General features: G+C 40.9%; 1 protein-coding gene across 18 annotated transcripts in view; it reads right to left on the bottom strand.

Moving 5' to 3' along the window:
• Window positions 1-22,571, bottom strand: part of fnbp1b (formin binding protein 1b) — a 67,362-nt gene that overhangs the window by 26,775 nt on the left and 18,016 nt on the right. For 17 of the 18 annotated variants that reach the window (XM_084383857.1, XM_084383855.1, XM_084383845.1 and 14 more), the window contains exons 2-6: window positions 17,689-17,804; window positions 12,824-12,880; window positions 12,346-12,493; window positions 4,237-4,299; window positions 1,580-1,684 (exon numbers count right to left, since the gene is read on the bottom strand). In XM_084383857.1, the coding sequence (XP_084239983.1) occupies window positions 1,580-1,684; window positions 4,237-4,299; window positions 12,346-12,493; window positions 12,824-12,880; window positions 17,689-17,804 (489 nt within the window). Of the gene's footprint in view, window positions 1-1,579; window positions 1,685-4,236; window positions 4,300-12,345; window positions 12,494-12,823; window positions 12,881-17,688; window positions 17,805-19,922; window positions 20,210-22,571 lie in introns of those variants that run through there. The other variant, XM_084383856.1, reaches the window with a different exon arrangement.

Here is a 22,571-nt window from a genome sequence, read left to right on the forward strand (position 1 = left end):
CATGAGTTTTAAAGCTGTGTTAAGTGTTTCTAAATTAAAGGAACGTACAAATTTGTTTCAGCCCATAAACTACAATTCTAATGCTGCGTACCATTTTCACATAACACATAACAGAGGCTTTTGGATTTACTTCCTAATTTTGAAACCTGAGTCTAACTTCAGATTGAATATTGGGGGGAAGCAGTCTGAGTTTCAAAATAAACTTTGGTTTGACATAAATCATTTCAAAGGTTTCACGTCTGAATGCTCTGAGTCTGCTCTTTCCAAATCTCTGCAACAATGATGGCAAGTGCAAAGTTGTTACTACCAGTAGTGACAGTAGCCACAATGGTGAGAATAAGGTTGAAAAATACAGCATTTAATCTTCAAAGAACAAAGGCAGAAAGAAAAAAGAAAAATAAACGTCGCCATAAGCATAATGTGGTAGTTCAATCTGGCACTTTCTTGCTTACTAGTCAGTAGCAGTTCTTTATTATATACTCAGTGTCAGAGCATCTTTAAAGCTGCAACAGGGATTAATCTGAATTTGTTTTCCAGTTGCATGAACAATCCAGTCAGAAATGTAAATAAAAACATAATTTAAAAAAAATCTAACATTCTAAGGAGCTGCTTACATTATCACAGTTATACAAACTAAATGAGCGCAAGGAAATACAGCACTGAATTAAGTGTATGAGTCTTTTATGCTTGAATAAATGAAATAACTGTAATCAGACACAACACCACTCTTGTTCTGAGACTAGTTTCTTGAGCCTGCTCTTTCCAGTTGAGTTCGGTGTTAGCCTAAGCCTATTGTAGCTCTTTGGCTGTATGTCCAGAGTGCAGAAAGGCTCTTTATTCCAGCCTATATTTGCATAATAATCGGGTCTGAACTGTGTCAACTCTGAGCCTGAGCTCTGCTCCAACAGCTGATGAAGCAGCAGGAGCACGCGCCGCTGACCCATGATGCCTTGCGGGCGTGGGAGCTGTGTGGGTTAAAGGCTGAGATTTTGAGGGGCTCTTCTAATTGGTTATGACAACAGGAAATGACATCAGCTACAGGCCCAGGGGGCTCTGGTCTACGAGGCCTGAGAATCGCACGAACGCTGCTTGTGATTTATTGAAGAGGACGTATAATCACAGAAACACCAAACTGTATATTTAAAAAAGCCAACTGATGTGTATAATCCACAACACACATAAAAACACACACAAACACCACCACGGACACACAGTCCTGTCTGTTGCTAAGGCCCATTCAGCAGAGCAGAGCGTTGGGTGGCTGCTCTACAGTGATAATGAGGACTCGGTGCTGCTATCAGCTTTGTTTAGCAGCAGATCACTGTGCTGCTGATACAATGCCAGCTTTTACACACAGCCACTGGCAACAAACACATGGTCACTCAATCTTTGCCGGGTTCAGTGGCATGAGGAGTCAGGGCAAAGAGGGGGGACAAAAATGTAAAAGAAAAATGGCGAGAGAAAGAGGAGGGTGCGTGGGGTGGTGGTGAGGAAGGCCAGGCAGTAGTGTTAAGCATGGAGGGTATAGGACAAGCTTGTGTGATTGGTGGCTTCTGCACAGCGCTGAGATGACACATACCTTTTCCACGTCAGCCTTAGTCACGTTAATGTCAGCATCCATCTTCTCAAAGTACTGCTGCGCTCTGTCTGCCTCTTTACAATCCCTCTCGAACTTCCTTTTACACTGAAAAAAATAAAAATCAAACATGATCAGTCACTGAATCAGTCATTTCCAGCCATGAGACAATATACAACCTGACCTTTAAATAAGCATAGTAATGAACGTCATAACATGTACATATGCGTCATATGGATTTCAGGCACAGCATTGTGTGCGACAGAGGTCAGTCTGTCACTGACACAGCAGTGAGGCCTGTAGCTTGCAGATTAAACAAATGTTCATAGTGGCCATTTGTGTACAGAAAAACAACCATTCATCCAACCCTCTTTCGACCCCTCTAGCTGAACAATCAGTGTTTGTTGGGCCAGCGTGCACTCTGAACTATGCCTATCTGCCCCACACACAATGGGATCATTGAACGCAGAGAAGTTTGAGGAGGACAAGGCAGTTATGCTTCTCTCTCACACTCTTTCTCTCCCCCGTCAAAGGGGCCAGGCAGAGATAAGAAGTGGTGTTCTGTGCAATCTCTCCTTTAGCTCCTTCACGAAAACACAAAACACTCCTGGATCTGTTCTTATCTCTAAATTAATGTTAGTCTGGCCTACGTGTACTATAAACGACTAAAAGAATCCACAGCTGAAGTGCAAGTGAAACTTAGTTTTGTATTTCTGTTTCTACTTCTACTTATCAGATCCTTCAAATTTTTTACATTCTTAGCCGTCCACTCAAGGAGAGGATAACATAAATCACGCCAAAGATTTACTCATTATTTATCTTTCATAACTCCATCCAGACATAAAAAAGGCTGTCCTCTATATTCTTCCTGTACTTAAAACACTGCCCTGTTTCCATTTTGAGCAAAATAAAAAGTACATTGTTTGTTTCCGGTAAAGATTGAACAGGAGGTCCCTCAGGGCTCTGTGACCGGCCCACTGTTGATGTTTTCCTCTCCAGTTAGAGGTGCATTGTTTGCCACCTCCTGTATGTGTTCTCACTGATGATATATTCAATAGTCACATGGCTCCCCCTTTAAGTGTTGCAGCATGTGCTTGTGTTTAATGTGGTGTTGATTTTGATGACTGATTGTAAGGCCTTAAGCACTTAAGGTCAAAAGACAATCAGTGCATAGTTTTACATGGATGTTTTTTCCTTTATTCTGCAATGGCAGACCTTGATGTGTGATTTAGTGTACACCAACAGCAGCTTGAAGTCTACAGCTAAAATGTAGTTTCTGTATTTTTGTGTATACTGCATTTTACGTCATGACGAAGGTTAGGTTTGGATAAAATGAAGAAAAATAACAACAAAATACCTGCGAACGGATCCCAATATCTCTTATCAAACTTTTGACTTCTCATTCATATTTGTATCAGCAAATAGCAAAATAGAAAGCATTCAGGCAACGTTAGCAAGCTTCTCATCTTCAGCCGGCACTGACTGTTGCTGACTTGACAATGACCTGTATCTGTTCTCAGCCAAACATTGTTTGTGTGTTATAAGAACGTAGCTCTGTAACGACACTCTACAACAGCAAGTGAACTGTGGTTTTGCAGTTGCAAAAGGATAAAAAAAAGTGGTGGTTGATTGAACTCTGTTCATCAAAGGCCATCAAAGAGTATCACAGTCAAACTTTTATGTAAATCAAATCAAAATTTGAGTGATATACTTAACAGTTATGTTGTTTGGATCTCGAGTAATAGCTTGTCATGTCATTACTTTACAATGGCGCAAACTGCACAGACTCTACAAATGCCTATGGTTTGCGACAGTTGCCCAAACCTTTGCTGTTGGGAGGAGCAGAGTCAGATAATGCTTGCTCGTGCCGTGAGCACTTTATCGGTGGTAACTTTGTGGCTACTAGGGAACTATTTCCTCACTTTGTAACATAAAAGTTAATGTTTTTCTCTTTCCTTTGCTGGAGTGTGTACCCCTGTAATTATGCAGCAACACGTAGCAACAACAACAAACTTAACTCTATCTCGTCCATTCTGCTTTTCACTTCCTCTCTCTAAATTTCATCATCGGAATCGGAGAAAGTAGCTCACTAAAGACAGTTTCTGGCTTCTGGGTTAGGGTTAGGGCCAACAAAAACTGATTAAAGATCTAATTAGAAACTTTGAGTTGCAAATAAATACGATGATTTACCTAATTGAATTAAATGAGGGACTCGAAAGGATTCAGATTTGTATTAGATATGCTATCAAACCCCAACTGTAGTCACAATTTTATATTATTTCTAAATACCTTGCGGCTACGTGTATAAAAAATAATCAGTTTTTTTTTAGTATTTCTTAAAATTGGAAATTTAGCTATTGAATTAGAGTTAACATATATGAACTGATATTTACTTGTTGTCCAAACCCCAATGTATTTTCTCCAGCTAATGTCAACATATTCGAAAATGTAATCTGCTTTACTGTTATAATTAACACTATAATAATAAATAACAACAGTAAAAATAAAGTTGCAGTGGAGCTTTAGTGATGAAGTGAACTGCAAAACTAAGTCATGAGATAATTAGTTATGACATGAGGTATTATGTTCTAGTTTTATCTCACTTGAGCCAAAACTGTGACCAATGGCAACTGGTACTGCACATTGATGGGGTCACTTACCGATTCCAACTGTTTCCACGAGCTCTCGATGTGCTGCTGTGCTTTACGTCCATCATGGAAGTGCTGTCAGAGGAGTAGGGGAAAGAAAAAAAATGTTAGAAATATTACCAGACTATTCACAAGCTTAGGGGATTTAAAAGTAGGTGAACCTGACCTTGACATAGTCAGGATAATAAATTATAAGCAGCTGGAATGAGGGTCTCAACCAAACCATTAAATACTATGAATATTACTCACAGTGTGACAGTATTAATGTGAACTGAGAAAGTAGGGCACATTCAAATAGACACTATACAGTAGCTACATTAAACATTACGAGCACAGGCTTAACTCTCAGAGATTTATACATGCTGGAGCAAATGGCTGTAAGTCTATTTGATTAAAGATCAACCAAATCACAGCCCACCGGTTCAACACAGGTGCACCAACATTGTGTTTAACAGCTCCAAAGAAAAAGTGCTACAATTTCAACATTCATTCAACATCAATACTAAAAAGCAACTGAATGAAGGCTTTATACTAAGCAGAGATTCCAGGGAAATAAAAAGAGGTCAAACATGCTGCAGATCAAGTAACAATGACAACCAAGGGACCAATAACTGTGTGGTAAAGCCGAACAGACGCTGCTTTTATTAAGTGGCAAAGTCACATGTCATGGTGCCAACGGCAAGGTTTGTGTTGGAGAACAAAGTCCTGAGAGAGTGAGAGTGAGTGGAATCTGCACAACTCTGAAAATCAACACAGAAGAGACTCGATACAAGGAAACTGTATTTAGTCTAAAAGACAATGAACCAGTTGTCAGTAGGAAGACACTCAATATTATCTATTTAAAGCAAATCTCAACGTCATCTCTAATATAATGATTTAACAAATAACGCAGTATAAAAGAAAGAAAGAAGATGAGCCGTCAGCTGTTTAATAATTGATTAATCGTTCCAGTTAGTTTTCAAACAGTGCAGTGCAATATATAAGAATCAGCCACCTGTCAAATTCATACTCCACTAACTGCTGCTGAGATAGCTGCAATTAACTAGTAAGCTCAGTTAACCGTACAGCTAGCGGTCTGTTCAGACTGGGAGCTCGGAGTGAGTGTTGGTGTTGTTCACTATCGGACTGTCACCTCTTGAGGAACAAAGTGGATAGGGACTAGCTGGTTAGCATGCTAACTTCAACAGTTAACTCTGCAACACAGTACATAGACGTCTTTGATATAATGCTAATGCTGTTGTTTCTTCACACTCTGTTGATAGTTCATTTTTAAATGTAAAATCCAATGCCTAACAGAATAACAATAAAAATATTGTTGGCATTGATTTATGACCAAATGCATGCAAAGCAAATCCTGTCACCTCAACTGCACTTTGTTTTAGTGCTAATTAGCATATGTTAGCATGTAAGCACACTAAAATAGAATGGATGATAAGCATGGTAAACAATATATGTTTGACATCAACATGTTAACATTGTAATCATGAGCATTTAGCTCTTTTGTTGAATAAATAACATGTTGTGACTGTAACCATTGTACTGACAGTATTGTTTGATAGGTTTGTTACTGACCTGCCCCTGAGCAAACAGGATATAAAATGCCAGTAACATGACAGTTACAACTCTTAGATGAGAAAGTAGAATAAGAAACAGCAAAAGACTAACGGATAAAGTAAGAACAAGGGTTGGACATGAGATGAGAAGCTCACAGGAACAAACCAAGAGATAAAACAAACACTGAGGAGCCAGATATTGTAATCTATGGGGAGACAGACAGGTCACAATGGATTTTGGCACTGTCAAGTGTGGCACATCAGACAAGGCTAGGTGGCAGCTGCTGGTCTGAACTCACACTGCACATACGCTGTGTGTTTTTATAAAGGCCTGGCTCGGCCTATCTCGCTCCGGGGGACTACAGCACTTGGCCCTGAGGCATAGCTCTCTGTATGGATCGCAGCCAACTTCCCTGGAAACATAGAGCACCACTTTTAAACCTTTGTTGTTTGAAAATTAGACTGTGATTACTCATAAAACATACAAATAATCCCTTCATTGCCTGCCGTCACGTTTATCTGCTAAATAACTCGAAAAGAAAATGACTCCAAGACTTGACTGTCAATGAGGTATCCCCTGGTTACACAGACTGCGGAAGCGAGGGTCAGTAGCTGAGCTGAATATCGATGCTGCCATTCAATAACGGACACAGGCCGTTACAAAGAACAGAAAGCTGTTGCTTGTGCACTTGCGTTTCAGCTCTTTGGAAAGGCACAAGGAAGTCCTCAGTATTCTCTGGGCTAACTCCAACACAGGCAAGAGATGTGAAATTAAGACGCCTGGAAGGTTAATCTCACCTGCATAAAGCTGAACATGAGAGCAGTTAGTGAGAATGCGCTCTGGTTTACCTCAGGCACTCACACTTCTCATTTCCAAAGGTTTCGAGGGAAGCTGAGTAGAATGAGGAAGCGCTCCAGTGTTTCGGGGGAAGTATTCAAGCTCAAAAAGAGAATGGGACAATGTGGAAGAAGTCCTGATGAGCCAACGGACTTTATAATCAAGAATTTTCTTTTTCCAACTGCTGTGAAGACCCTGACCTTCAAATTCCTGTTTGACAACAGCAATGAAAATATGTCTTGATAAATGATGATAAGATACAGTGAGGATGCCATAAAGCCTTTTCTCAACATGCAGCACCAGACTGTGACATCATTGTTACTGTGGAGAATGCTTTCAACCAAATATTTGTCTCCATAACAACATATCTGAAAAATATCCAGCATCTCATGCGCTCTGCATCAACAGATCTTCTATCACCACGCAGATAAACAAACCACATTGACACGTTCTCCCAAACAGCTCCGCCATTTTCACAAGACCCTGCTGGAAGATGAATGAGCTGTTTCCAGCCATCTGTGATGCAGGTATAGATGCTGCAGCCATGTAGGCAGATGTTCTGCAGGGTTTAGATACAAAGACTGCAGAGATACACTCGGCCTGACGAAGAGTAGACAGAAACACCCCGTCTTTTCTTTCTCCCACACGTCCCTCTCGGTAACAGCATGAGACTGCTGGCACTGTCAGGGACATCTGGGGTTGCATCAACAGGTTGGTGACCTGAAGCTGCCACTCTCAGTTACCCAGGCATTTGCAAGATTCAGTGACAGAGGAAAAAAAGCTGGACTTAACACACCGAGAAACCGTCCAAGCTTTAACTACATCAATATATTAACTGTAATAAAAGTGGGATTGGAAAATATGATCATTATCCATCCAAGCACATTAGCTCAGACACAGCAGATTTAATATTTACTTAATAACGTAAAGCAGGACAGCTCTCTGTGCTGTGACTTAATTCCTCATGCTAGTCCCTGCTCTTATGCAGCTCCTGGTACAACACAGACCAACAGACCCCCTCCAGTGACCGTAAGACTTTAACCAGAACCTCATGTTTAGACAGGTTTCAATTAGGGCTGGGCAATATAGGGGCTATATATTGTTAGCGTGATATGAGACTATATATCGTCTTAGATTCTGGATATGTTATATTGTAATATGTTGTCTTTTTCTGGTTGGTTTTAAAGGCTGCATTACTGTCCAGTGATGTAATTTTCTAAACTTACCAGACCGTCCTACTTGTTCCAGTCATTATATCCACATTACTGATGATTATTTATCAAAAACCACATTGTGTTAATTAGGGCTGTTATGATTTTATATGAATTTAAAAACAAAAAAGAAGAAGAAAAGAAAAGTTCTAAGTTAAATCAATCTTAAATTAGTTTATTGTGTGTTTAGTCTGTTTTTTGACAAATGAATAACATTTGTTATACGAATGTAGGGAGGTGGAGAGAGAGTCTATGTCACCATAAACGTTTGTTGTTTCAACATGAGTTTGCAACGCAGTAGTAAATCAGTGAGTAGCAGTCACACACCAACTAGCTAACAGTTAACTGTTACTGCAGCTTTTTCTTGTCCTAACACCCCTGGTGTTCTAACACCCCTGGTGTGAAAGTCGTAATAGTCCTCTCCACAATATAATAATCAAAATGGTCAAAAATATCATGACATTTGATTTTGTTGCCTAGTCCCAGCATTTATGAAGTGCTAATATTAAGATATATATCGTTTATTGTGATATCATTTTAAGGCCACATTGCTCAGCCCTAATTTTATCAATACTCTGCATAGACACACACAAACAATACAGCTTTCACTGTTGTTTATTATGGTGTCTCAAGCATGAACTACATTGGCTATCTGTCTACTGTCTATGTTGTCTGCCTGAGGGCTGGGCGATATGGTCTAAGGTATTTTAACTTCATGCTTCATTGCCTGGAATTTCGACTGTCTGTAGTTAGCGAGAACAGTCTCAGTGAGATTGGTAATATGTCTGGCAAGACTGCAACAACAATACAGTATGACACTGCTTTGTGAGACGAAGGAAAAGGACTGGCGATCCTCAGTGATGTATCACACTCTCGCTTTGGTAAATATGAATTGTAACCATGATACCACCTGTGCCCAGAGATCCTTCCACAAGATTATCTTCCAATATAGCTCTGTCAAACAAATCCTTTGGATCTAAGGTGTGTGTTGCTTGCATTTTTGCATATTTTTATTCTTAATTTTTTTACTAGAGAACTTCTGAAAGGATAATAAAGAAAATTAACTATATAATATTGCAATATTTTTAAGATAAGCATAAATATGAATACAATGACTAAGTGGGTAAAGGCAAGTATTAGAACTAATAGAAATAAAAGAACAGGAAAGACAACAGTTACGGAAGATGAAGATGTAATGATGTCCAAAATCTAAGATAATATATTGTCTCATATCACGATAACCATTTAATATCAGTATAGCCTCTCTATTTTCCAATGCAAGTGTCCAACATGCTCTGATGGGGCTAAATGCAACAAACGCCCTGTGTGACTCAAGCTCTTCCCTTCATGTATACATTCATGTACTGCACATTCTACATTCAGAAACTGTGTAATACGTTTCAAGCAAAGCAAACACGTGGTGGAAATCAACCAACACCTTCTGCTGTCTGACAGACAAAAGGGGAACGAAAACTTAAGCCCTGCATTTGAGTTAACTCGTGTGAAGAGGTGCACATGTTCAATCTGTGAGTGCACACGAGCTGATCTGTTAGTCATTCATTGAAGTGACTCGGTTCGTAGGAATGTGCACCTGCAGTCCTGTACAGATGTCAACACACATATAATCATTAGGTACTAGGAACAGCCACAAGTCATACAAGATCTAGAGATGATTAAAACTCATGAAGGCTCTGCTGAGACAACTCTGCTCATGTTTAAACCATTAGGCGGCAGTTCAAACGGGGTGATATTGCATTCTGGAGTGAGATGTGCATGTGCTGATGGTGGGAACATCAATTCTCCCTCCCTGCTTTGTCTTTCCACTCAACGCAAGAAGGCATGTGAGGCCACTCCGGAGAGACACATTGTTCTTACAGTGTTAGACTTGGGCCGCTCTGCCTCTGGGAGATAAATGAGGGCACTGTCCGCTGCCAAACCCACCTAAAGGTGTTTTACAGTGCATTATGGTTTTCAGCTGACTTTTGCGCTCAATGCAATGCTTATTTTCCAGGCACTGCCAGCTGAATAAGATGTATTTTTTCTTTTTTTCTTTCTTTCTTTTTATTATAGCTGGTTGAACATGTCACATCGCAGCAGGATAAGACAGATAGGACTTCTCCCAACACCAAAAGATATAATTATGTGCTTGGCTGTGGCTGCAAGTGGATTCAAAAGAGCACGCACTGAACTAACCCTCAAGTGGACTCCCACAGCAACTCAAGTTGATGTATGCAGTAAATATAGTATAGTGACATGAAAGTGTTGGAGTGAATGAGCAGCTTCTGGAGGTCGGAGTGTTTAAGGGTCTTATTAGAGAGGATACCTAAGCCCTGTGATCAGCACTATGCTGACCGAACACCTTATTATGATTCCTCAGCATAATCTCTGTCCAGTGAGACTTAGGCTCTTCATCCCATATTAACCCTGCCTGCTCTTCATCATTGCCTATTATTATGCTATAAACAAGCAGTAGTATGTTATTGAGTATTTTGATTAGAGATGCACCAATCAACTGGCCGGTCAAAAAAAGTCGACTTTTTAGAATTTACAGTGTAGTTCTTGAAAAGAAAGAAAATCTGAAACAGCAGGTCAGACTTTTAAAGAATCAGAATTGGCTTACTTACAATCGGTGCATCTCTATTTTTTCTTTCTACATCTAATGATTTGATTATGTATGCATAACACATTGTATCGAGTGGTCTAAGGTCTATAAAACCTGGTTCTGTGCTCTAAAAAAATCTCTTGGACAACATTCTTGGCCTCACCTCCTTTGCCACCCCAAGCTGAGCTTAGTGAGAGGTCCGCTCAGGGAAACAGCAAAAGGGAGGTGGAGGAGAGTTACAAAACAACCCCACGTGAGAAACTAATGAAGTTTTTTTTTTTTTCTCCCTCTGATTTGTAGTTTTGATTCTACCTGTCCAATAAGCTCCCTATAAACCCAGGAGGGGCAGGCCCTGACCCTCCTCTAATCCCACTGTCTGGGTCTGCCTGTGCAGCTTTGTCTGACGTAGACACAAATCAAAAAAGCTGCAACAGAAAGAGCACTGAGTGGTGCTGAAAAATTCATGGGAATGGAAGCAGAGGAAAGAATGACAGGAAGCCGGGGAAGTCATGAGACACCTTTGAGAATATTACTCTCTTTTTACAGGCTTGCTATGAAACTGTGAAAGTTATTTTAGAAACAGAGGCCAGTCTTTTCTTTGTAACTGTGCCTTTTCAACACTTGGACATCTCAAAGAGTGGCATTCTCCATCATTCATGAGAGTGTGGAGGACATGACTGTGTCTTAGAGATAAATAAATAAACTCAATGGGCTACATTTACCCTATGAGGACACTGAATGCGACTAAGGAACTATTTGTTCAATGTCTTTAAAAAGAAACGATTCTCTGTTCTGTAAAGACACTGTAAATTATAAGGTCATGCTACGAAGGGAAACCCCCCGCACTGGCTTACTGAAGAAACACTGTTGTTTAGTCAAGAGAGGAAGACACATGACAAACTATTCATGATATCAGCTACAAAAAAAGACACTGAGAAACTGTGGGTGCAAAGGTTGTGAATGAGACACTATGGGGAGATAGTAAGACAAGAGATTAAAATGGAGGAAAAGCAGGGAAAAAGTGCAGTGAAATGAAGAGGAAGAGGGATGTCAGAGTGACATCCTGCAGCCTCTGGGTCTGTCCACAGACCCTCTATCTGGACACTAGAGACCCAGATGCTATGACAAGCTAAAAGAGCAAAAACAGGCCTAGGGGGGATAGATAATTCCCCTTCATACGGTTGGAAATCCCCTTACTCTCTCTGGGTTTTTTGCAACAAAAAAACGAGCTGAAAATCAAAACTGATAACTAAAAATGTGACCTAGGGCTTCCTGTATTTAGCAGCCGGTGCAGCAACACGGATTGTGTGCACATGAAAATATACTCTAAAAAAGGTCACCGTGCCTTTGAGCAGTCCTCTGGTTTTGGTTTTCCACTCCAGTTCCCTCAGCTGGACTTTCGTGACACCATGACAGACTTTTAGAACGTACTTTTTTTCCCAGCTGGGTAGTTTTCTCCCTGCTCTATGGATTTAATGGGCTTGATTCGCTGTTATCCGTGAATCATGTGCTGCAGGTTCACCCGCTCCTCCAAATCACTTATAACTGCAAGGAAGAAAGTGACTTCAACGTTTAAGAATAGTGTGTGGTGGACCAATCTATTGTAAGTTGGTTTATAAGAGAGAAATAGGCCTGTAATGATAGAGAGAGTACGACTTTGTTCCATAAAAAGGACTCATTCAGTCACGTTTTGCACTTCTGGCGAGCCTTTGGGTGTATCTATATTTACCCAGCGATGACCTCAGCTCTTGCAGAATAGAGGATGCAGAGGAAACTGGCTGCTTAATTTCTTGTCAGCCAGTGTTTCTGTTTTCCTTTACAGAATCCATGTCCTACTGTCTAAAGTACATGTTTGATTTTAAAGGACAGACATGGGGAGAATCACAAGACGATATGGAAAGAGCACAAGTGACTCACCGATTTTCTTTCCGTCTTGAGCTCCTGCAGGTAGCGTGTAAGCTCGGCGATGATCTGAGATGTCAGGTTCTCTGCTATGACCTCGTGTTGACCCGCGTAGTCGTTTAACTCATTAAGTGTCGTCAGGAAGGCTCGACAGAAGGTGTACCTGGGGCGACGCAGGAAGTGATGTCAGAGGAAAGATGGTGTAGTGGCCAAAGTGGTCATTTAGTTCAGAAATAGCAGTAATAGTTTGGATTTGGTTTGGAACAGATCTGTGGAGGAATAGTTTGACTGTAAAATACAAGGCTAAAGCTTGCATCTGCTTAGGTTAGCTTAGCATAAGGAAGCAGATAGCCTGGCCTTGTCTAACCAATTCAAAGTAATCCAAAATTATTTTTTCTTCCCCACAAAATTAAAACCTTCACCTGCATTTTCCAAAAATGTGTCAAAAAAAATATTCCTTTAATTTATTTGTGTGTATGATCCATTAACTTACTTGTTCTCATCCTCCTCCCGCGAGTTCTTCTTGGGTTGATACTTCTTTGATAAATTCCTGTGAGGACAAAGAGTTGAGCCTGGTCAGACATTTCTTACTGTATTTTTCTTAAAAGCACAGTCTGCAGACGGGTAGTGCACCATTCCCATTATGTTTCCCTGACGCTGCCCTTATGGACCTGCCAAAGGATCATCCAGTACACCATTCAATCCAGGAGAGTGCTTTCTGCTCCTCGTCCCCTTTCCTCTCTTCAGGTCATAAATCATCGCCCCCAGGAGTATGCATGCAGAGCCAGTCACCAGAAACAAGCATGCTTTTCTAATGCAGCCTTTGCCCTTGTTTTGACTCTGGGTGCATGTTAGTGGCACAAGATGAGTGCAGCGTGAAGAGGAGAGGCAAAAATGTAATGTGTAGGGATGAAAGATGTCACTCGCTGTTGGTGAATGGTATTATTATCCTTATGACAGTCATTCAATGTCCTTCTCTCAACCTGGCTACTGTCGTGTTGCTTGACAGGCTACGATACATCATGTCACGTTTGTTTCATCGTGACACCGACACACTCCCGGCCCAATTGTGCTGATGCTCTCTTTGATCACTTCTCTGTCAACAGGACATAATAACATGCACTATATTTGATGGATTTGGGTGCACATTGTGTACTTATGCCTTCAGGATCCTTTGACTAATTAAAGAGCTGTGTTGTTTTGTTAAAAAACAACCAAGTGGTGCAAGAAGACAAAAAGGCAGAAACAAACAACACAAGCTTCACTAGGGCTGCACGATGTGGTCTAAAAAGTCATATTGCGTCTTGAAATATGTCAATCAGTGTTTTCAAAAGCTAAAGATGACATCCTCAAATGTCTGGTTTTGTCCACAACCCAAAGGTATTCAGTTTACTTTCATAGAGGAAGAGAGAAACCAGAACATATTCACAATTAATGGCTGCAGCTCTAATTTTGAATCAATGTAAATTGCTGCTAACAGTCGGCCGTGGTCACTTCCCTTGCTGTGAGATTACAGCACTGTATTCACTGACGAAATCTAAATGCCTACGCTTGTACATGATGTAAAAGGGTCATACAAAATTCCTGCTGAAATAAATAATGCACATGTAAAAAAAAAAATAACTACATGTAATGTGTGTCAGCGCTCCATCCAGCTCACCCTGCCAACATCCCCCACACCTCTCCTCCCTGGTGGTGTTTGCACTGTTGCTAGGCAGATCTATCTGTCTATCTCTCTGCCTGTCATTCTCACCTCATCTCTAAGTATAGCGCCGCTTCCCGCTAACTCTCTCATTCACTCATAGCCAGATGTCATGTGTCGGATTGTATTTGTCCGCTCACCCTCAATAACATGTTTGACAAACTTGGCAAAATTAGGGTAGCAGTGAGCGCTTAATTAGGAGGATTAAACAAGCACTGTTGGCTGTATGTTTGTGTGTCTGGGTGCTAGATGATCCCACATGAGTGCATGACTGCTGCATACTGCTTGACACTGTAACCACAGTAAAGACAGACGCTTTTTCACCCTCACCCAGTCTCTCTTTTGTTAGCAGGACTTTATTCCCACTGTGTTATGGATTATGCCAGACTGGAATTTGGGGGAGGAGGAGGGGGAGGCATTAATGCATTGCCCTGCGATGACTAGACTGAAGCATTGTGCATGTTTACACCAATGCAGTGGAAGAGGATTATTCATGGATTAGTGCAGTGTGTGGTTGGTAGGGTGATAGAAATGGTACAAAGTATTGTAATAGGCATAGATGTCACTCAGTTGGAGAGGAATGTAGGCTATTTGATTTAGTTTAATAGACTTACTGTATCTGCTACTGTGTAATAACTCTTTAACCTCACTTACACATTTAAACAGCTGGTGATCAATAATTTTACTACAACTCTGACTGACCCAGTTCTGTCAGTTTGGGTGGATGATCTAACGTTTTTAGATAGGGATTGATCTTGATAGTGTCCACAATCTACTTTTTAGCGAGGGAATAGTAGAGGTTGTGTTATTTAATGTAACCTTATTTCTGTTTCCAAACTTTACCTTACTTCATGGACCCGTCAATGCTACGTGAACAAACCAATACAGTGATGTAGCCAACAAGATGGCTAGGCTAATTGGACGCATTACTTAACAAACTGTATGTAACGCAACGTGAGCTAGAGTTAGCTGCATGCCAACTGCTAACTGCTGCTAAATATAGCTGCTGTTAGCTAGTTAGCTCAGATAGCTGTGCAGTTACTGGTACGGACTGGAAACTCAGGTAACGGGGAAGTACTGGTGTTTACGCCACTAGCGCAGAAACCTGAATGGGACGGGCAGGTGCTAGCTGGTTAGCATGCTTACTTCAGTAGATATCTCTATAATACAATACAAAGACATCATTATGCCATCCCCTATCTGTCTTAATAGCATTTTGACTTGTTATAGCAGGGATAGCACAGAGCTCAAACTAACATGACTGATCTGCTGAATACATTCTTGATTAACCGTTTGGTCTATAAAATATCAAATAATGGTGAAAAGTAAAGATTTTTCACAATAATGTCCTCTTAGAGCCGAATGTGATCCAATCAACATCCCGAAGATATTTAATTTACTTTCACATATAACAAAGAAAATGCAGCAAACCCTCACAATTGAGAAGTTGGAGGCAGAAAATGCGTAGCATTTTTGCGAGAGAAATAGCTTTAACCTTTCGTTGAAAATAGTTGATTATACTTCTGTCAATAAACTACCCAATAGTCGGCTATAAATTTCATGACCTTTAATGTCTCAGTGAGCCATACCGGTAAGCAAAACCAGAGCTGTGAAATTTGCACAGTTATATGGAATGTCTATAAATACACCAAACTTGTTAACACATGTCAGAATGTCTACAGTGAAAAGGCCTCTTACGTCTGTTAGGAAACACAGGAACAGAAGGAAAAATCTCCCCAACAACAAGGAAATACAAGGACTACTTCATAGAGGTCAATGCAATTACTTTATTGGATCTAACAGCGCTGCGTTTTTTTAGGTTTGCGCGTGCCCGTTAGATTAAACCTGATTTCATGAGCTAAGTTGATTACAATGGCTAATTAGTCCTGAGGTATGTTTAAGTAGCACCATTACACAAGACACAAGAGGCACGGTGTGTGGAGAACACAGGAAAACCCTATGACTCACACAATGCTGTCTCTGCATCCTAATTTCCTCATTTCAGTCTTTTTCTGACAAGTGTGTCATGGTGCATGTACATGCGTGCATTTGTGTGTGTGTGTGTCTGTGTGTGTCCTACTAGATAACAGGCCCAGTTTGACAGCAGGGCCTCTGTGTAAGCACACTGACTGAAAACATCCGCACCATCTGTGGAGCTGGAAGTTCCATGAAAGCCAACCTGCCGCTGCAAGATGAGTCTACCCCACCCCTTCTTTTGTCAAACATACTGTAGACAGATGCTGACTAATTGAGTTATTATTACGGGATACACTGTCTGTGTTCAAATCTGTGCGTGCATATGTTTTTGGGCCACAATATTTGTAAAAAACACTGCTGAAATGTGGCTTTAAAGCAATGTATTTTGGACTAAATTAAGAATCAGGACTAAAGGTGCATATAAAAGTTTTTTTCTCCATTCAAATCACAGCACATGCAACGCAAACTCTAATTTCAGGCACACCAGTGTGACCAACGAAAATGTTTAAATGTGAGGATTTTCTTTATCATAATAGTCTTTGGGTTTTCAACTGTTGATTGAAGAAAAGAAGCAATGAAGACGTCACTTTGGGCATTCTTTAACAATGTTTTGACTCATTGATTCATCGCAAAATAAGAGTCCTATTTTATATGCATCTGACTTTAAGTGCAAAAACGTCATGGGTGCAGGGATATGCTGTAAGGTTAATGCTCGCATGTAAACACAGACTACTAGTCCTATTATCTCAAGCTGACTTAAGTCTAAAAAAGAGGAGTGGTACGGTCTGTAGAGGATCTGTTACCGGGGGTTGCAATCTGAATACTGGATTGGTATTGGCTAGTCAATATGAAATGGGGGGTTGGGGTCAATACTTAGAGCATTAGCCATATTGCCAGGCCTCTTTAAAGATGAGGATTGTGGATTTGTGGGGGTATCTCCTACTGTGTTGGGATGAAGGGGGGGCCTTAGGAGATGCATCCTCGCCACGCAAGGCTGCTCATGCTCCCATCACTGCCTTTGAAAATCAGTGACTGCACCAAAACAGAGTTTGTGTGGGGAGAATCGGAGGGGGGCGGGGCCTGCACTTGTGGTTGGAGGAAAAAAAGAAAAAAAAAATCTGGGTCAGACGTGGGGTTGATAATGCTGATACCTACGAGTCTCTATGGAAACACAAGCTCCACCCCATCCCCCCACAACCTGACTTCCTCTTGCCTGAAGCAGAAGCTAGCAACAACAACGGACAGCGTTTATGCACGAGGGAGAGAGAGGGAGGCAGACATAGAGACTCTTTTCAGATAAAAAAAAAAAAAAGAAAGATGGAGACATGCTCTTCAGGTCTGTTGATTTAGCTCTACACTTGCATTAAGCCATTACGCCTGCCTGAAGCGGACCATTCCTATGAAAATATGATGATAATTAATGTAACACTAATGTACAGGACCCCATATGGGAATTCTCATTTCAGTTTCCCCTTCCACAGGGAGGTCAGAGGTCACGGTCAGCTACACAACGAGCCTATTAGCATCCAGTGTCTTGTTTCAAGGACACTTTAGTAGGTCAAATCCTGCCGTTGAAGGGAAGGGGGGTTTCTTTATCGAAGCCATCTTGATGGAAATTGTCACCCCAATTACAGCCCAGCAACCCCAAATATGGATCACGTGTCGGCTTCAGTACTCACCTAATTTGTTTTGCATAGTTGGTTTCAATCTCTGACCTCTCCTTGACAAATTTGGTGTACTTCTCCAGATACTCGATCCCCCACTGTGTATGCTTCTCCAAGTTGTCAAACTGATCCTGCAGGAAAGAAGAGGACGTATCGATTAGTGTTGTCAAAAATATCGATTCTCAATACAAATCGATTCTAAATGTTTGACACAGTTTCAGTTCTCATTTTCTACATTATTGATACACCAGTGATAGCTGCACTCTCTCATTGTCTCTTCTCTCCGACAGCGAGTTGACACACAAACACATCAGGGTTTCCGCCAGTGTAATGCAAGACCAGTCTTAACATCGTGGGTTTTTTAAAAAATGTAATTTTACGATTTTTTTAAGGTGCAATATGTTACTATTTTAGTTGAAAACACACAAAAAACCTATATCTATATGACTGTGAAGGAATCACAGTTTTAATGTTATGGGGTCTATGTATCCTGGTCCAAAGTTCCCATGGTAGAGGCATAAACACCTGGTACTCCAAGCTCACTGTCCCAACCAATAGATGCATGAGCTATCTGAGCTAACAAGCTAACAGCAGCAACAGTTCACAACAAGAATCCAGTATCGTGACAACACTAGTACTGATTAAATCATTCAAATGCAAGTGAACTAGCTATCTATCAAGTATACAGAAAACAGGAGAGGAAGTCAGAATGTAATGAAAGATTAAATCAACCTGATGAGCACATTATATTTCAAGTATTGTAGGACCTGAAACCTGAAAACTCTGAATTAAAATGTAATGCCAGTGTAGATCAAATTTATATCATATATTACCAAGTATCCATCTCAGTATTTGAGAAACAGATTCTTACAAATCATAAAAATTGTCTTCTTTAAATTCAACTTATACTTCGTCTCATTCGTTGCAGGAATATTGTACATCTGCCTCTCTTCAATCAAAGCAATCAGGCATTCATGTGTCAGTCAATGTAGTTATTTTCAGCACCTGATCACACAAAAGCATCTGACCTACTCCCACCACCTCAATTCACCTTCAAAGGTGGCACTGCCGGCCTACAACTGATACTGTCCCCATCGAGATGCAATCATTGTAAGCTAATTTCATCTTAAAGTGAGGTCTATCAGAGAGGGTGAGTGCAGCTCATAGTAAAAACAGCCTGCACTACTGATAACCAAACACAGCTGTTGCAGCTGAACTCATTATTCATGATTTGTTCCTGACTTGTGAGGAAAAAATGAGCCTCAAGTTGGCTGAAGTCAGGTCTTGAAATTCAGAGGAAGAGCAAACACACACACACACACGCACACAGCTGATAATTACTGACGATCACATGGCTACTTCCGGACAACCTCTTACAGCGTGGGTGTCATTTTAAAGATAAACCAAAAAAGAAACAACCTTGGTGTGGCTCCAACAGTCCCCCATCCTCTCCTCTACCATGTCTGTAGTCTTCCTCACTCCAGCTAATAGTTCCTCTAAGCATGTGAAGTATCAGCTCGAGGAAGTTCATCTGATCCTCTGAGAAAAACCATGCGATGTACTCAATGAGTGCTCGAAGCATCTCTGCACAAAAATCATTTATATATCACAGGAAGCGGTTGTGGTGATGAAAAGTTCGACACTAAGAGCCTACACAGTCTTGTAGCACTTTGAGGCATTTGAAAGCACAGCCGACAGACAACCAGACAATACACTATTGAAGCTTTATTATTGAAGTTGGATCATGTCGTATGAAGAGTGATAAAATCTCTCGAACACCTTTGAAGCAGCATTCGCAAATTAAACGACTCCCCATTGAAGCACTCAAGGACAACAATAGAGAGTACTTTGAGTGCAAGGGGACTTTCCAGTCTGCATTGTTTGTCAGTTTCAATGGCCAATCACTCATCAACGAGTCACTCAACAGAAGAATTGACAAGATAAACCCCCAAAATTGTAATTTCTACTGAAATACAGAGGAGATTCCTCAGCCTTATCTCTTGCCTTTGTTTTTCTCCCTGAGTTCCTCTGCCCTCACCACTCTTATATCCACTGTTTTTCTTGTTTCTAAAAGAAGCTTCCCTTTTCATTTAATACCTTAAGAGCACTCTCAGAGCTAAGTGCCAATTAAAGCAATCAAATACTTTATGATCCCTAGAAAGCACCGACCATTCTTGGAAGAAAACAGACAAGCACACGTCACTGCACCCACAAATGAACCCTCCTCCGACACACATAACTCAGATTACCCTTTTTTGCAGGGGCACCATCTTATCCAGTTTGTCTCCACGTGGAATTTGTACCCTTTTGAAATATCCAAATCCAGAAAATGTCCATCAAAGTCCAAAGCAGCACCACAAAAGGCTGAGGTTAGGTTAGAGGAGGCCACCAGACCATTTCGCAGGTATTCCAAAGCGGAGCAAGAGCGTGCCTGGGTTGGGAACAATGTCCGCTGACCCCACTCCCACGCCGTAACAAAGAAAAATGCACAGTTGCAGCAAGTAATTCCCGATTGTCTGGAAGAAGAATCCAAAAGGAGAGCAGGGGAGGAACCGATGCAGCACCGGCTCGCTCACACACAAACACACTCTGAATCTGAGGCCACGGCTGCCCACAGCATTCAGGCTTAATGCTCCATCAGGCGTAAGGTGGAATAAGTGGGATGAGAGAGGAGGATAGTGAGAGAGAGAGCGGAAAAACAGAGAGGCGAGGAGGGGAGGGGGGGTTGAAAGGAGTAGAAATGACAGAAGAGGCGGGATTACATGGGAGGGGATTAGATTTAGGGGGGACTATCCTGCTCTGCTGGGACCTCATGAACTCTTGGAACCCTTCGTTTTACCTAATCTTATATCTAATAAAATATATATAATATATAACAAATATGATCTGTTATATGATGAGTCACTCTGAACTAATGAATGTTGGCTTTGAAGAGGCAGCTGCTCGAGCTAAATGGAAAAGTCATCAACAAAGCAGCTTCAATAGAAAGAGCAGATTAATAAATTATGAATCGCAGTGAGGGAAATATCGAGAGACAACATCACATTATGTGAAAGTGTGTCAGACAAGTGCACACAGTCTTGTAGCCTCCACGCTCCATTTCATCAACCCTGAGAAACATCCTGTGCATTTTATACATTTTGTCAATGATGTGGGCACAGGCTTGGGCTGAATAATTCATTGAATTATTATCGAAATCGCAATATGGCCAAGTGCGATGTCAAAATAAAGGTAACAACTGTAGTGCTGCAGAGGTGACCTGACCAATGAATTTTGTCCTCAAGATGTAAGGAAACACATTTTTTTTGGTACAGACCCCAACAAATGTCACATCATCATGATTTAAATTTAAATTTTTCAGTGAAAAGGGGAAACTGTGACACAAAAGTGATCATTCTCACTAATTTTTAATCATATCGCTGTGTTGTTTCTGTCGAAATAATCTCAATATGAAAGTAAAGCAGACCAACATGTGTAGTGAGAGAGAACTGGTCAATCAACAGGCAAGTGACCAGCAACATAAAACAAACCATTTGAATCTGTAGCACACACTGACATTTTTCTAACATCTAATAGGCCAAACGATTAATTGTTAACAGACTAAACAATCAGCAGATTAATCAATACTAAAATAGTTATTATTGTCCAAATAATGGGAGTTATATATTTTTTCCCATTTAGCAGAATCTGTGAAATTAAAGCCGATAAATAGAGCTGATAATACGAAGCCAAACTGCTTTCATAGACTTGACAAGTGCAGTATCTACACAGTGATCCAAGTGTGTAGATACTGCAGCATGTTGTTGTCACGCTCATGACGTCAAAATGCTGCACCTAGGTAGAGCCACGTGGTGTAGACTAGAAAGCCAAACATGTCGGTGTGGGCAGACATCTTAGCCTTTCTTACCCTCAGGTGTGCAGAAACTACAGGTTATGAACTTCTTTTCAAAATAGAAAATTGTGATTTTATTGGTTATTTTATCCCTGCCATGAGAAGTGTGATTGTCCGATGTAGAGATCGATGTAAAGACAAAATGATTTCCCTGTACAAACTTTGAAGCAGCAGTGTGAATAATAGATGTGACCACTCTGATTCTTCCCGTAAAACACTTTTCATTTACCTGACTCTGTAAAATGTAACCACTTTCCTGTTAGTTAAAGCTGACATTTGCACATGCAAATTATACAGTGTCACAGTTGGCTGGACAATAACTACACTCATATTCAACCCTGCAGAGGAATTTTAGTAAAGCCTCCTTCTATGGCCCCCGAACTAAAGACTAATAACTCCTGCTCCGACTCTTCCGTTCTGTCATCTGCGGCCTCTGACACCTGACCTTGTTCCTGCAGGAGGGGAAAAGTGGGGGATCCCTTCAGGAGACGAACCCGCCCTGCTCTGCTTGTTATTTCAGGACACAGTCCCGCTCGCTGTGATGCATGTACTATTGTGGTAGTACAAGAAAGAAAATAAATAAGGCTGCGTAGCTAAATATTTTATGATTGTCCAGGAAATGGGGAACAGGTTCAAACAGAGAACAAAGCAGACCCTCAACAGTTACTAAATATATATAGGTTGTACATGTGCTGTAAGAAAACAAACACATGCTTGTTTAAGGATCAGCCTCCTGACCTCCAGCCCCTTTCCAACTGGTGATGGAGATTATGGTGCAGTTTAATGTATTAGACTGCCAGTTAATCTGAACTAATGCACATTATTTAGCTACCATTACAGGTCAGATCACGTGATCTCACCCACACTGAGGGCCCACTGACCTGCATCCCTACAACACTGAGGTTTTCTCTCTTTCCTCTTATCTACAGCCTGGAATATAAATACCAGCTGATTTATTGCACTAAAACATTTCACTGTGAAGCCATCCGCAGTATGTGAAAACAAT

Source organism: Pagrus pagrus (assembly GCF_965226575.1).
Source record: "Pagrus pagrus genome assembly, chromosome: 19".
NCBI lineage: Eukaryota > Metazoa > Chordata > Actinopteri > Spariformes > Sparidae > Pagrus > Pagrus pagrus.